The following is a 14,478-nucleotide window of genomic DNA, read 5'->3' on the forward strand; positions in this document are numbered from 1 at the left end:
ATAGACTACCAAGCAACAACGCACGTAACAGGAGGTGTCACAATGTGAGGTAACAAAATGAGACAAGGCGGTACTAAGGAGGGACAACTAAGCCTTTTGACCAATGAACAACCATAGTATGTATGAAAGTGGCAGAAAAAATTGTAAATATACAGCTCATGGAACATCTGGAGCAAGGGCGATTTCTTCACCCTACTCAATCTGGCTTCAGAGCTCAATACTCTACCGAATCGGCAGTCCTTTACTCAACAGAACTGATGAGGCAAATAGCTGATAAAGGCCAGACAGCAGCGCTTGTGTTACTTGACTTAAGCGCTGCTTTTGACACTGTGTCACACTCCATGCTACTGTCACGTCTATCAGAGACTGGAGTTGAAGGAGATGCATATGAGTGGCTAAAGTCATTTCTGGAAAATAGAAGTTTCCAAATTCATTGTCCTCCATTCAAGTCCACTCCCAGACAGCTGAAGCACGGGGTTCCACAGGGCTCAAGCCTGAGCCCTACTTTGTTCAACCTGTATATGGAACCCCTTGCACGTATAGTTGAGTCCTTCGGTGTTAATATTATAACTTACGCCGATGATACGCAACTAATGATCACACTCAGTCAAGATGGAGAAGAGACAGCTATCAACTTTTCAGCTTGTCTCTCAGCTGTAGCGAGTTGGATGAACAACAACTGTCTGCGTCTGAATGGAGACAAAACTGAGGTGTTGCTCATTGGTAAGGCTCCTTCAGCGTGGTCATCAGACTGGTGGCCAGCAGAACTTGGTCAGACCCCTGTCCCAACGGATTCAGCCAAGAATTTGGGAATGATACTAGATACCAAACTCTCGTATACGAAGCATATCGAAAAGGTTACTGGCAAATGTTACGCAGTTCTCAAAATCCTGCGCAAGGTCCTGGACCTAGTACCGATGAATACAAGGAAATCCCTTGTCCATGCCTTAGTCACCCCACATCTTGACTATGGCAATGCCCTACTTATAGGGCTGAGCCAAAAAGGTCTGAAACAATTACAAAGAGTCCAGAATATGGCTGCCCGCCTAGTTCTCAACCTCCCACGCAGAGCTTCAGGAAAAGATGCACTATCTAAATTGCATTGGCTTCCTATAAAGGAGCGTATACTTTTCAAGGCCATGTGCATTTCCCATCGAATTGCACAAGGGAAAGGACCTCCTTATCTGAACAAGCTCCTCAGCATCCACCGCCCAAAACGTCATTTAAGGTCAATGGGCAGTATGTTGTTTTCAGTTCCTCGCATTTTTAAAGCCAAAATGGGCGGCCGTTCTTTTTGTTATTTAGCAGCCTTCTACTGGAATAAACTACCCCTTGAATTGCGGATGGAACCCTCCGAGAGGAGATTCCGCTTGAAACTTAAGACGCATCTCTTCCCTAAAGACTAGCGGTCTGTGTTTGCTTAGAGATTCTACTGGTTTGGCTGGTCTGATGTTTTAATGATGGGGTTCTTTAGCGCGGGGACACACTGGTCAGTGTAACCAGGCGCTGAATAAATGGTATTATTATTATTAGTTTATAGTGGACAATGACACACGTCAATGAAAATTGTGGGCGGAGAGTGGGCAGATCTTCAAGTCCCTACCTCATTACAGCATTCCTCGCACAGCAGCGCATGCGTTGCCTAGGCTCGACCTAAAAAAAAGCTGGCTACAACGTGGCCAGCGCTGCTGCCGGGTCACAATGCTTTTCTTCAGGCAAGCAACGTCAATGGGGAAGGGTAGTGGGACAGGCAGCAATATGGGTAACGAGTGGGCGAGGGAAAAGCAACACAGGGAAGGGGCGGGCAGGGTGGGGGGAAAAAGCAACACAGGGAAGTGGCAGGCAGGGTGGGGGGAAAAAGCAACACAGGGAAGGGGTGGGGGAAAAAGCAACAGGGAAGGGGCGGGCGGGTGGGGAAAAGCAACACAGGGAAGGGGCGGGCGGGTGGGGAAAAAGCAACACTGGGTAGGGGCGGGCTGGTGGGGAAAAAGCAACACAGGGTAGGGGCGGGCGGGTGGGGAAAAAGCAACACAGGGTAGGGGCGGGCGGGTGGGGAAAAAGCAACACAGGGTAGGGGCGGGCGGGTGGGGAAAAAGCAACACAGGTTGCGGGCGGGTGGGGAAAAAGCAAGACAGGGTAGGGGCGGGCGGGTGGGGAAAAAGCAACACAGGGAAGGGGCGGGCGGGTGGGGAAAAAGCAACACAGGGAAGGGGCGGGCGGGTGGGGAAAAAGCAACACAGGGAAGGGGCGGGCGGGTGGGGAAAAAGCAACACAGGGAAGGGGCGGGCGGGTGGGGAAAAAGCAACACAGGGAAGGGGCGGGCGGGTGGGGAAAAAGCAACACAGGGAAGGGGCGGGCGGGTGGGGAAAAAGCAACACAGGGAAGGGGCGGGCGGGTGGGGAAAAAGCAACACAGGGAAGGGGCGGGCGGGCGGGGAAAAAGCAACACAGGGAAGGGGCGGGCGGGCAAAAAGCAACACAGGGAAGGGGCGGGCGGGCGGGGAAAAAGCAACACAGGGAAGGGGCGGGCGGGCGGGGAAAAAGCAACACAGGGAAGGGGCGGGCGGGCGGGGAAAAAGCAACACAGGGAAGGGGCGGGCGGGCGGGGAAAAAGCAACACAGGGAAGGGGCGGGCGGGTGGGGAAAAAGCAACACAGGGAAGGGGCGGGCGGGTGGGGAAAAAGCAACACAGGGAAGGGGCGGGCGGGTGGGGAAAAAGCAACACAGGGAAGGGGCGGGCGGGTGGGGAAAAAGCAACACAGGGAAGGGGCGGGCGGGTGGGGAAAAAGCAACACAGGGAAGGGGCGGGCGGGTGGGGAAAAAGCAACACAGGGAAGGGGCGGGCGGGTGGGGAAAAAGCAACACAGGGAAGGGGCGGGCGGGTGGGGAAAAAGCAACACAGGGAAGGGGCGGGCGGGTGGGGAAAAAGCAACACAGGGAAGGGGCGGGCGGGTGGGGAAAAAGCAACACAGGGAAGGGGCGGGCGGGTGGGGAAAAAGCAACACAGGGAAGGGGCGGGCGGGTGGGGAAAAAGCAACACAGGGAAGGGGCGGGCGGGTGGGGAAAAAGCAACACAGGGAAGGGGCGGGCGGGTGGGGAAAAAGCAACACAGGGAAGGGGCGGGCGGGTGGGGAAAAAGCAACACAGGGAAGGGGCGGGCGGGTGGGAAAAAAAGCAACACAGGGAAGGGGCGGGCGGGTGGGAAAAAAAGCAACACAGGGAAGGGGCGGGCGGGTGGGAAAAAAAGCAACACAGGGAAGGGGCGGGCGGGCAAAAAAGCAACACAGGGAAGGGGCGGGCGGGCAAAAAAGCAACACAGGGAAGGGGCGGGCGGGCAAAAAAGCAACACAGGGAAGGGGCGGGCGGGCGGGCAAAAAAGCAACACAGGGAAGGGGCGGGCGGGCGGGCAAAAAAGCAACACAGGGAAGGGGCGGGCGGGCGGGCAAAAAAGCAACACAGGGAAGGGGCGGGCGGGAAAAAAAGCAACACAGGGAAGGGGCGGGCAAAAAAGCAACACAGGGATGGGGCGGGCGGGGAAAAAAGCAACACAGGGAAGGGGCGGGCGGGGAAAAAAGCAACACAGGGAAGGGGCGGGCGGGGAAAAAAGCAACACAGGGAAGGGGCGGGCGGGCGGGGAAAAAAGCAACACAGGGAAGGGGCGGGGGAAAAAGCAACACAGGGAAGGGGCGGGCGGGGGAAAAAGCAACACAGGGAAGGGGCGGGCGGGTGGGAGAAAAAGCAACACAGGGAAGGGGCGGGCGGGTGGGGGAAAAAGCAACACAGGGAAGGGGCGGGCGGGTGGGGGAAAAAGCAACACAGGGAAGGGGCGGGCGGGTGGGGGAAAAAGCAACACAGGGAAGGGGCGGGCGGGTGGGGGAAAAAGCAACACAGGGAAGGGGCGGGCGGGTGGGGGAAAAAGCAACACAGGGAAGGGGCGGGCTGGTGGGGGGAAAAGCAACACAGGGAAGGGGCGGGTGGGGGAAAAAGCAACACAGGGAAGGGGCGGGTGGGGGAAAAAGCAACACGGAACGGGCGGGCGGGGGAAAAAGCAACACGGAACGGGCGGGTGGGGGAAAAAGCAACACAGGGAAGGGGCGGGCGGGTGGGGGAAAAAGCAACACAGGGAAGGGGCGGGCGGGTGGGGGAAAAAGCAACACAGGGAAGGGGCGGGCGGGTGGGGGAAAAAGCAACACAGGGAAGGGGCGGGCGGGTGGGGGAAAAAGCAACACAGGGAAGGGGCGGGCGGGTGGGTGAAAAAGCAACACAAGGAAGGGGCGGGTGGGGGGGGAAAGCAACACAGGGAAGGGGGGAAAAGCAACACAGGGAAGGGGGGAAAAGCAACACAGGGAAGGGGCAAGCAACACAGGGAAGGGGCGGGTGGGGGGAAAAAGCAACACAGGGAAGGGGCGGGCGGGGGGGGAAAGCAACACAGGGAAGGGGCGGGTGGGGGAAAAAGCAACACAGGGAAGGGGCGGGCGGGGGAAAAAGCAACACAGGGAACGGGCGGGTGGGGGAAAAAGCAACACAGGGAAGGGGCGGGCGGGTGGGGGAAAAAGCAACACAGGGAAGGGGCGGGCGGGTGGGGGAAAAAGCAACACAGGGAAGGGGCGGGCGGGGGAAAAAGCAACACAGGGAAGGGGCGGGCGGGTGGGGGAAAAAGCAACAGGGAACGGGCGGGTGGGTGAAAAAGCAACACAAGGAAGGGGCGGGTGGGGGGGGAAAGCAACACAGGGAAGGGGGGAAAAGCAACACAGGGAAGGGGGGAAAAGCAACACAGGGAAGGGGCAAGCAACACAGGGAAGGGGCGGGTGGGGGGAAAAAGCAACACAGGGAAGGGGCGGGCGGGGGGGGGAAAGCAACACAGGGAAGGGGCGGGCGGGGGGGGAAAGCAACACAGGGAAGGGGGTGGCGGGGGGGAAAGCAACACAGGGAAAGGGGGAAGCAACACAAGGAAGGGGCGGGTGGGTGGGGGAAAAGCAACACAGGGAAGGGGTGGGTTGGGGGAAAAGCAACACAGGGAAGGGACGGGTGTGGGGGAAAAGCAACACGTGGAAGGGGTGGGTGCGGGGGAAAATAACAGGGAAGGGGTGGGGGGGATACACAGGGAAGGGGGAAAGCAACACATGGAGTGCGGGAAAAGCAACACAGGGAAGGGGCGGGCGGGTGTACTTTTCTTCTTATATGACTTTTCTGTGTCCGATTTTATTCCTTCCACCTCTGATACGTTTGCATCATTGGCAATGTTATGGTAGCCGACAGCCCAAGAGTTCCTCCTAAGTTACTTTATTCTTCGAGGTCAGTTACAGGAGTAATAAGTATGAGTGGAATTCTCTCAGACATGGACCATTATATGCACACTACAGAGTGACAGAAACATCTTCCCTCAGCCCATACCGCAATTGCACAATACTTCAGACAATTACTCAATTTACACTTTTTTAAGTGTGAGAAACGAGACAGACAACCATTGTGTTCACAAAAACAAAAACTACAAGAAACAATATTCTAATCTAATTTAAATAAAGCACAGAGCATTGCGCAGGCCAGGTGGCGCAGTGTATATTAAATTAAAACAAAACAACTGCAGATGTGCAAGTGACAAAAAAAACGAATGCGCCCTGTTACAGTAGTATATTTGTAATGAGCAACAAGGGTGGTAAGATGCACACCAGCGTACTCCCAATTCATCAGAGTTTGACCAAATTCAGAACTACAAGAGCGTGCAAACTTGCTCCGCGCTCCGTCCTGTTGTGCTGCAAAGTAACCAAACACGAAGAAGCCATTTCGGTTCCTCTTCAAACTGCACAGCCACTGGGTTGAATGAATCAAATGAATTAAATTCATGTAGCTTAATTTCCAATGTATCCATATTTTACTTATACTTTTTACTCCTTTCTTATTCATTGTTCCTTCAATTCGTTTTATTCATTCCATGTTATGCGAAGATATTCACACAAGCACAGGAGCAAAGGTTGGTTCCACATGTCATGATTTATTAAAAATCACCCAATGCATTTCGGGAATAAAAACCCTTCGTCAGGGGGATCTAGAATACAAAAAATAGGTTTTGCACATCACTATCAACATAGAAATTACATTCCTGGTTGAAATTAATAGTGTAAGTTCACATTGCATTAATTTTACTCGAACCGTATTGTTTCAGTAAATAATCAATTGAACACAACCAATTTATATGGCCAACTACGGGAACACTGCATTAAACAGTCATGTGTAGCACCAACAATCCCTTTACCACAACATCCTAATCGAAGTGTGGATGTGTGAATATCTTCGACGGAGCCCGGAGCAAGTTTGCACGCTCTTATAGTTCTGAATTTGGTCAGACTCTGATAAATTGGGAGTACGCTGGTGTGCATCTTACCACCCTTGTTGCTCATTACATGATTTTCGCGTCCTAAATCGGTGAGATTGCACCCAAGAATGAACTTGATGAAAATGGAGAAAGCGAGCAGGAAAAGAAATGGAGTATGACTTTCATGTAATTTTTGACAATAGGCACAAGGAGTGTGGTTTCCTGTCATGGTTGAACAGCATGAGATGGTACATTCAATAGACACCTTAAGGACAGTGTATGCGGCTATCACTTTCACGAATATGAACTGTTTTTTTAAAATATGAGGACATTATAGACGCATATCTTTGGGGTTTGAGTGTTTTGTTCACTCATCATTGTAAAATATTGTTGCATTGTCACATTGCAGTGGTAATCGGGGTTCTCTGGAACACACCATGTTGAAAGCGGTTCACTAAAAGGTATTCTGGGATATGTAGTTTTCAGAGAGAAGTAGAGGCAATATGAGTAAACGTGAAATATGCAAATTTTGTTACTGAGAACCTTTTTTCTATAGACTCACGTGATCAACCACCTGAGGGGAGGAGGAGGATTCAAAAATAAACAACAGGCATTTACCGACGGTTTTAGCTTTCATTAAAAGAGAGAAGCGTGGCGCCGCACACTAGGAAATTTGAATGAAAAGCCATTGAACCTGTGATGTTGTTTTATAAAAAGTTGGCACTTTGCAACTTGGGTTTGATCTAATAAAGGACGTAATTCATTACATGTCATGGTAAGCACGTTTTTAGTCACTTAGGTGTTGTAAAAAGGCGATATGATCGAATTTGGGAAAGGTGTTTAATTTAGGAAGGTTTTTCAGTCATATGTTGTATCTCACTTCGATTAGGATGTTGTGGTAAAGGGATTGTTGGTGCTACACATGACTGTTTAATGCAGTGTTCCCGTAGTTGGCCATATAAATTGGTTGTGTTCAATTGATTATTTACTGAAACAATACGGTTCGAGTAAAATTGATGCAATGTGAACTTACACTATTAATTTCAACCAGGAATGTAATTTCTATGTTGATAGTGAAGTGCAAAACCTATTTTTTGTATTATAGATCCCCCTGACGAAGGGATTTTATTCCTGAAATGCATTGGGTGATTTTTAATAAATCGTGACATGTGGAACCAACCTTTGCTCCTGTGCGAATATCTTCGCATAATATGGATTGAATAAAACGAATTAAAGGAACAATGAATAAGAAAGGAGTAAAAAGTATAAGTAAAATATGGATAAATTGGAAATTATGCTACATGAATTTAATTCACTTGATTCATTCAGCCCAGTGGCTGTGCAGCTTGAAGAGGAACCGAAATGGCTCCTTCGTGTTCAGTAGTATATTTAGCAGACATGGCATCTTAAAGTGGGTATATTACAGAAGAGCTAAGCCTTAAAGCAGTGTATATGATACAAAACAACCAGAAGTGGGCTTATTACAGATAAAGCAATCATGAGATCTGTTTCATATGCAGGTATATTTGAGCAGATGTGAACATGGGAGCAGCGTAGGACCATTGAAGTTCTGTACATCACAGAGCAGGGGGCGTCAGGATAACATAATTCACATAACTGGAGGACATGTGTTACAGAGAATTTGCCCTTTTATCATTGTACATTACATTTGACGGCTGTTGAACTTTCATTAGAGATAAGTACCACAAAAAGGGCACTTATTAAATAACTGAAGTCTAAGTGTATTTGTTATACTAAGGTTATGAAGCCCTTGCACGGGTGTAAATTAAAAGAGCATGTGACGTTTGAAGTAAGCTATATTGGATTGGGACCTGCGGAAAATATTACTGGATGAATTAAAATCATTAAGGGCACTGGCACAAGTCACCTTTTCCAGAGTTTCCTTTTAAAAATATTAGTTTAAAATGGTTAGAGAAAATGAACCAGGACTACAGTTTTAAGAACGCATTCGGCTGTGAAGAAATATATCCATAAAAGTGCACTGCGACCTTGGTGACTTGAGATAGTCTAGCAACCTTACTGTAGAAAATGAGGTGACAACCTACTATACGTCACACCTGTACTTTAGCAAGTCACGTGGCCTGCGTCTGATAACGTCACACTTTGACCCCACGCAGTGTATGACGTCACAGAACCACTCGCTCACCTTCTCGTATACGTTGACATCTTCGTCCTCGTGGTCCAGCGCTCCCCTGGGGGCTGGGGGGTGGTGCGTGGTGGACGAGGCCGCGGAGTACCAGCGGGGGGCGGCGAGAGCGAGAGGGGGGCGCACCCCCACCCCGCGGGGGCTCAGAAGCCGCAGCGCTCTCAGGCAACCCAGGCGCAGCGCCATGACCGTCAGTGGCAGCACAGGTCACCTCCAAGCCGGAACCGGAAGTACAGAGCCCGGCACGCTTCCAGAGCGAGGCTTGACACGCACGCGGCTTTCTGCCCGGTGCTTTTAGGGATAATAGGACCTTATTTATAAGCCCTTTGGAAATGCACGAAACCGACCTTCAAAGTACGTTATTTGAAAGAGAGAGGAAAAGTGATGAATGACGTACATGACTTAGAAAAAACAAACCTAAATAAAGACTACTGAAGAGGGAAACACATGGGGCAAAATATAATTCAATACAATTAAAGAAACTGAAAATAAACGGAAACCGTTTGCAAAACGTAACGGATTTGCACTTCTAAGCGGGCCTTTGCGGTGGCAAGATTCCTAACTGCATTTATCGACAAGGTTGTGTTGCTGGTGATTTTCGTTGAGCATGTGCACTGCACTGACCAACTTTTCATAATCACTTAGCTGGACGTTGATTCTTAAGTTGCCCAGTTCCATGTGTGAGTAGCTTAACGAGGATTTTAGTTTGCATCCTGGGACTTGAAGTCTCAATTTATAATGGAGTCCACTATCTCCAAAACCAAGGATGGAAAAAAAATGACTGGGAAACTAAAGACCTCTGCACTGGCATGTCACACGACTAAAGAGAATGGTCAGTTTGTCATTAGCCCCCTCTTTTTCAGAACACTGTGCTTTAACTGCTAAGGAAAACGTAAGCATCTTTTCATAGTGTGTAGTGCTGTAGACTTACATGTTCTGCATACTTCTAGTCTGGGGATCAGACATTGCAAAATGTTCAAAGACGTTTTAACTCACAGGGTGTTGAGTGACTCCCTTAGCAGGCAATGCACATGGGCACCAATTCCATTATGATTGTTTTTTGCACGTCGGATGAGTGTTAGCATGGAATGGTGAGTGAGGACAGTGTGTTCACCATGCATATGGTGTATGTAAGGAATAAGTGTTGAATATATGCGGCCAACACTGACTCCCGGGGAGTTGGATGGTCGCAGATGGATCTTCAGCACTATACGCTACAAACAGATACAAACAGAAAATGTTACTTACCCTGTAAGTATCATGTGTTGTTGCAGATGCACATGCTCTGCATGGACTATAAAGCATTTCCCTACCAAAGTGGTGGTCAGTCAGTGGAGGTTGCAGATGTCTGAAATAAGGATAATAAAACTGTCTCTCCAACTTTATACCTGCTGGGTGGCAAAAATGCCAACACAGTAGTGTTTTGTGAAGGTATTTGGAGTGGACAATGTAGCTGCCTTGCAAATATCAGAATATTTTCTAAGAAATCCATTCTTGTGCCCTTCTTACAGGTAGAATGCACCCTAGGAGGGATAGACAGTGGTCTTTTGGCTTATTGGTCGCTGGGTTGAATACATTTAGCAATCCACCTAGCTATGCCAGCTTTATATATTGCTTTACCTGTATGAAGTTCATCAAAAACGACCAATAGCTCTTTGTGTTTAATTAAAAGCTTTTGTTCTGTCAACGTGGGATATTAGAGCTCATTTAACATCTAATGTATCAAGAGCTCTTTCTAAAACTGAGTCTGGGTACTAGTTTCTGACAAATGGGTGCTCCATTGTTTGGTTAAGGTGGAAGGGAGGTATGACTCTGGAGAGGAACGTAGGGGTAGTTCTAAGAACAACCTTATCCTTAGCACCTAAAAAAGAGGCTCTTGTAAAGTAAAAACCTACAGCTCACTGATACTTTATTTATACAAATACACTTTGGACAGTGGACCTGTCAAGGAAAAGAAAGGCACCAATCCTGAATTCACCACTCAAGTTAGTCTTAGATTTCTGGCGTTCTATTTTCAAATGCTCCCTGTGCTAAGAGCATCCCCCAAACCTGGAGTAAAAGGTCAATAGAGAGTTATCTAGTTTCTTCGATTTGGATGGGATTGATTGACAAAGCGGTGCTTTTTCAAATTGGACTAAAAAAGCTCACTGATACTCTTCAAAGATCTAATAGCTACAAGGAAATACATTTCTGAGAGGAACTGTAAAGATAATATTGGGTCGAAAGGAGGTCCCATTATTCCTGTAAGTACAACAAAGAGTAGCATGTGGAACTCTGCGTGGAATAACTCTTTTTAGGCCTTCCATAAAAACTTTGACAGGAATTCAAAATAGTGAAGAATGCTTCCTATGAGCAGGTTAGCGGCAAACAGCAGCTTAGTGTAAAACCTGACGTTTGAAGAAGAAGTAGGTAGCAGGCACTATTCTAGACCATGGGTGTGATGTGTCCAAGTGCTTTAGAATACAGTAGTTGACAAACCTTTTTCCTTTTGCTGCACAGCAAGCATGTGAGTAGGCGTGCAAGCTTCTTTGACTATATCCATGCATTCATGTGGTAGACTAAGAAATCCAAACTTTAAGACCAGGGGTGCTAAATTGCCAGGTTCAGCTGCTTGGGATCTGGGTGTCTGATCATGTCTTGGTTCTGCAAGAGAAGGCCCACCTATTCGGGAGCTTCTCATGGAAATGCCCATGCTGAATGATTGCAAGAACCCTCTGGTCTGGAGTGATTTCCTCCCAGCGTGTAAGGAAATGTCATAACCTGTCTCAGCTGGCGGTGTGTGATTGGGGGTAGGTGGTGCAAGCCACTGCTGGAAAGTAGAGGCTCCTTTATCGGAGGTGCCTCTACCCATACCCTTATTGAAGTTGTCACCCTTGTACATCCTGCACCCATCGCCCCTACTGCCTTCATCGTAGTAAGATTGCTGCTGGTTTTAGTATGACTGTGCTTGATTGGGGTAGGTGGTTTTGTTCCTGCCCTGTACTTCTGCTAATGAAAGGAAATCCTCTTGGCTAGTGGCTGCAGTGCACCCATAGACTTCACAATATCTGTGCTTTTTGTTTTACTAGCCTGATAGAATCTCATCAATCTGGGATCCAAATAAGTGCTCTCCATCAAATGGCAGGTTGATGCGGTGCTGCTGAACTTCTGGCTTAAAGCCTGAGATACGAAGCCAAAAGAGCCGACAGAGTATGATGGAGGTGTTTATTCACCTAGCAGCTGTGTCAGTAGCGTCAAGGGCACAGCGAATAGTCAAATTAGAAATGTTTTTTCTCTCTTCCACTCTTTCCATTACCCTTTTCCTGAATTGGTCAGAGAGCTGTTGGATGAGCTCTTACATCTTCTCCCACAGAGCCCTTTCATACCTTGAGAGACCAAAAGAATTGGCGATATGCTAGTGAGTTGCTGCCCAACTACTACTCTCTTGCCTGCTGCATCAATGGGCTTAGCCTCTGCCAGATGATGGGGCACTACATGTGGCTCAGGCAGAGGCCTGGTTATGGATCATGTGTACCATTAAAGAGTCTGGAAACCTGACCCCCTGGTGTACAAGGGGTTGGATGGCGAAGGCTTACACTTTTTTTCTATTTCTATTAGTTTAGGGAGAAATTGCATAGACAGCTCCAAGTGTTTCTATAAGGTAATCCAGCTCCTCAGGCATGACGTGCATATCTCCTTTGTGATTGGCATCCCCTTATTGGATTACCCCATGACATGTTGTAATATCATCGGGGGAGCAGGGCGAAGCCCTTCCTGGAAAGTGTTCTGGGTCTGGACCCCCTGGTGTATTGATATCATGATGTTTACACGGTTTGTTTCTAGGCTGAGGATGAATTGGGTCCTCAATCATCTGGAGAAGTGTAGGGGCTGCCCTTATCTGAAGAAGAATGTCAAGATCCCTCAAGGAGTATGGTGCGGATGATGGGGGACATGGTGGTAGAGGAGGGAGAGGTGGAGTGAAAGCAGGAGGGCTAGTAGCCATGTCTGAGGCTTTTCCTCTTGAAAGACAAGCCTCTTTTTTCTTGGTAAAGGTTTGGCATCCTTAAGAGGGGATGCCTTGGTGGAGGTTATCACTGCGCAAGTGTGGATAAAGATGCACTTTTGCCTCTTGTGTAACAACTCCTAGTGCTCCTCGAAAATTGGTCTCAGAGTCGTTGAACCTGGCTGTGGAATGGGGTCTTAACGCCAGCTTCGCCACTGAAGGCAGTGCAGGAGTTGATGGTGCCAAGGTTTTTCCATGCCAGAAGTGCTCTTCGTACTCGAAGGCTGATTGGGTTCAACACCCTTTGGTGGATTGTCTCCGCTGCAGTGCTTTCCCTAGGTGCCGACCGGAGTCTGAAGGCGACAGAAGATCTGATGGCCTCAACCATACCTAGAAGTCTGGGTGTAGTCTTTGTTCAGGGACTAATTTTGGCTGAAGTGGACAGGGTTCCTTTTCCCTCCTCTTTATCAGCAATGGAGCCAAAGATGTCCGAGCTGGGTTGATGAGGCAAGATGCCTAAAGACTCAATATATTCATCCCCCAAGCACTGAGGGCGTGGTAAGGTTCCAGGAAGGTGTCCAGGGCTTCTTCAGTTGACGGTCTCTGCATTCTGATAATGGTTCAGGTCCTGTCTCTCTGATAATGAGGGGCCTTTTTGCACTGGAAGGCAAGAAAAAAAGGCCCTTTCGGCCTGGAGATAAGCAAAGATTGCAGATGCTATGCTGGTCAGCCCAAGGATACTTAGTGTGGCATTGAGGGTATTTGGAAAAAGGGTGTCCATTCCATCACCTTCCACGCACTGACATTCTTGGACATTGAAGACCTAAAACCAGAGGCCCTGGAAGACCATGGACGCCCGAGGATCAGGGACTGTGTGTTACGTCTTCGAAGTGCATCAGCGTGAAGGGAAAGCAGGAGAAACCAATGGCTGGTATTGAAGAGTCTCTCTCAAAGTCAGGAGTGGACGGTTGAACCACAAGGGCCTGAAACAAAGAGGAACACAGAGTCCAAGAGTCCAAGTACCTTCAGTACAAGACTGAACCAGACGACAGAGAAAAACAATGGAGTCAGAGCCCGTGTACATTGCCTACTAAGGGAGGAGTTAGTCAACGAACTGTGACTCAAAAGACGTCTTCGACCGAAAAAAGACATGCAAAGTCCAAGCCCAACACTAGATGGGAGGAGTATGCAGAACATGTGTATCTACAGCCACACATGCTACAAACATGTATTTACATATCACAAAACTACTAATTAACAGGAGAGAGAGGGATGCAGAAGTACACTCTCAGTCCCCCGGGGATCAATTATAAACAACAGAAGAGTGTAGATCAATACATGTGTAGAAGCACATATGGGAGACAATGGGTGAGAAACAAATCAATTCGATTTGTTTAGAAAGCCCTCACTCACCATTCTGGATGGTGACATGCTTCATCATCGGGCCCACCGGGAAAAGCCGAATGCTTCCCCGGTGTGCTTCAACACCAGATTTACTGCGGAGCTGGGTTTTGTGAGAGAGGTGTCGTTGTGAAAAGTTAAAAATGTACAGATTGCGTCTCACATAGAAAAATGTTATTCTGTGGCCAATCTGACATAATAAAAACAGTATGTGTGGAAACTACCAAATTAATTGTTTGGTTATTTCTACTTAAAGTGGGGTCATTTTAAGTAGAAATAACCAAACAATTAATTTTGTCTCCCATATGTGCTTCTACACATGTATTGATCTACACTCTTCTGTTGTTTATAATATCAGAAAAGTAGGCATAGGCTGCAAATACTTTGGTTCCGGAATGAACTGTCCACAGATTCACTGATTTTTGACTGACACACCGATACCTTGACAACAAAGTAGCTTCAACAAGTATAGGTTAGCTAGATTCAAGGAGAGATGTGGCAAAAAAAGGTATCTCCCAATGATTCATATGTTGTAATTAGACTTAGTGACTAGGTTTTGATAGTTGTACAAACTGGGCATGTCACAGGGCCTAACTGTTTGTATGTTCTGTTGCTG

The 14,478-nt window shown here is 48.2% G+C and overlaps 1 protein-coding gene across 1 annotated transcript in view; it reads right to left on the bottom strand.

The window, feature by feature from the left end:
* The window catches only part of NDUFB11 (NADH:ubiquinone oxidoreductase subunit B11), a 318,695-nt gene extending 309,969 nt beyond the window's left edge, over positions 1-8,726 (bottom strand). The window contains exon 1 of the mRNA XM_078664721.1: positions 8,480-8,726. Within this exon, the coding sequence (XP_078520847.1) occupies positions 8,480-8,665 (186 nt within the window). The 5' untranslated portion in view covers positions 8,666-8,726. The remainder of the gene's footprint in view (positions 1-8,479) is intronic.
* Positions 8,727-14,478: the final 5,752 nt, after the last annotated feature.

Source organism: Lissotriton helveticus, chromosome 10 (assembly GCF_964261635.1).
Source record: "Lissotriton helveticus chromosome 10, aLisHel1.1, whole genome shotgun sequence".
In the NCBI taxonomy this organism is placed as follows: Eukaryota; Metazoa; Chordata; class Amphibia; order Caudata; family Salamandridae; genus Lissotriton; species Lissotriton helveticus.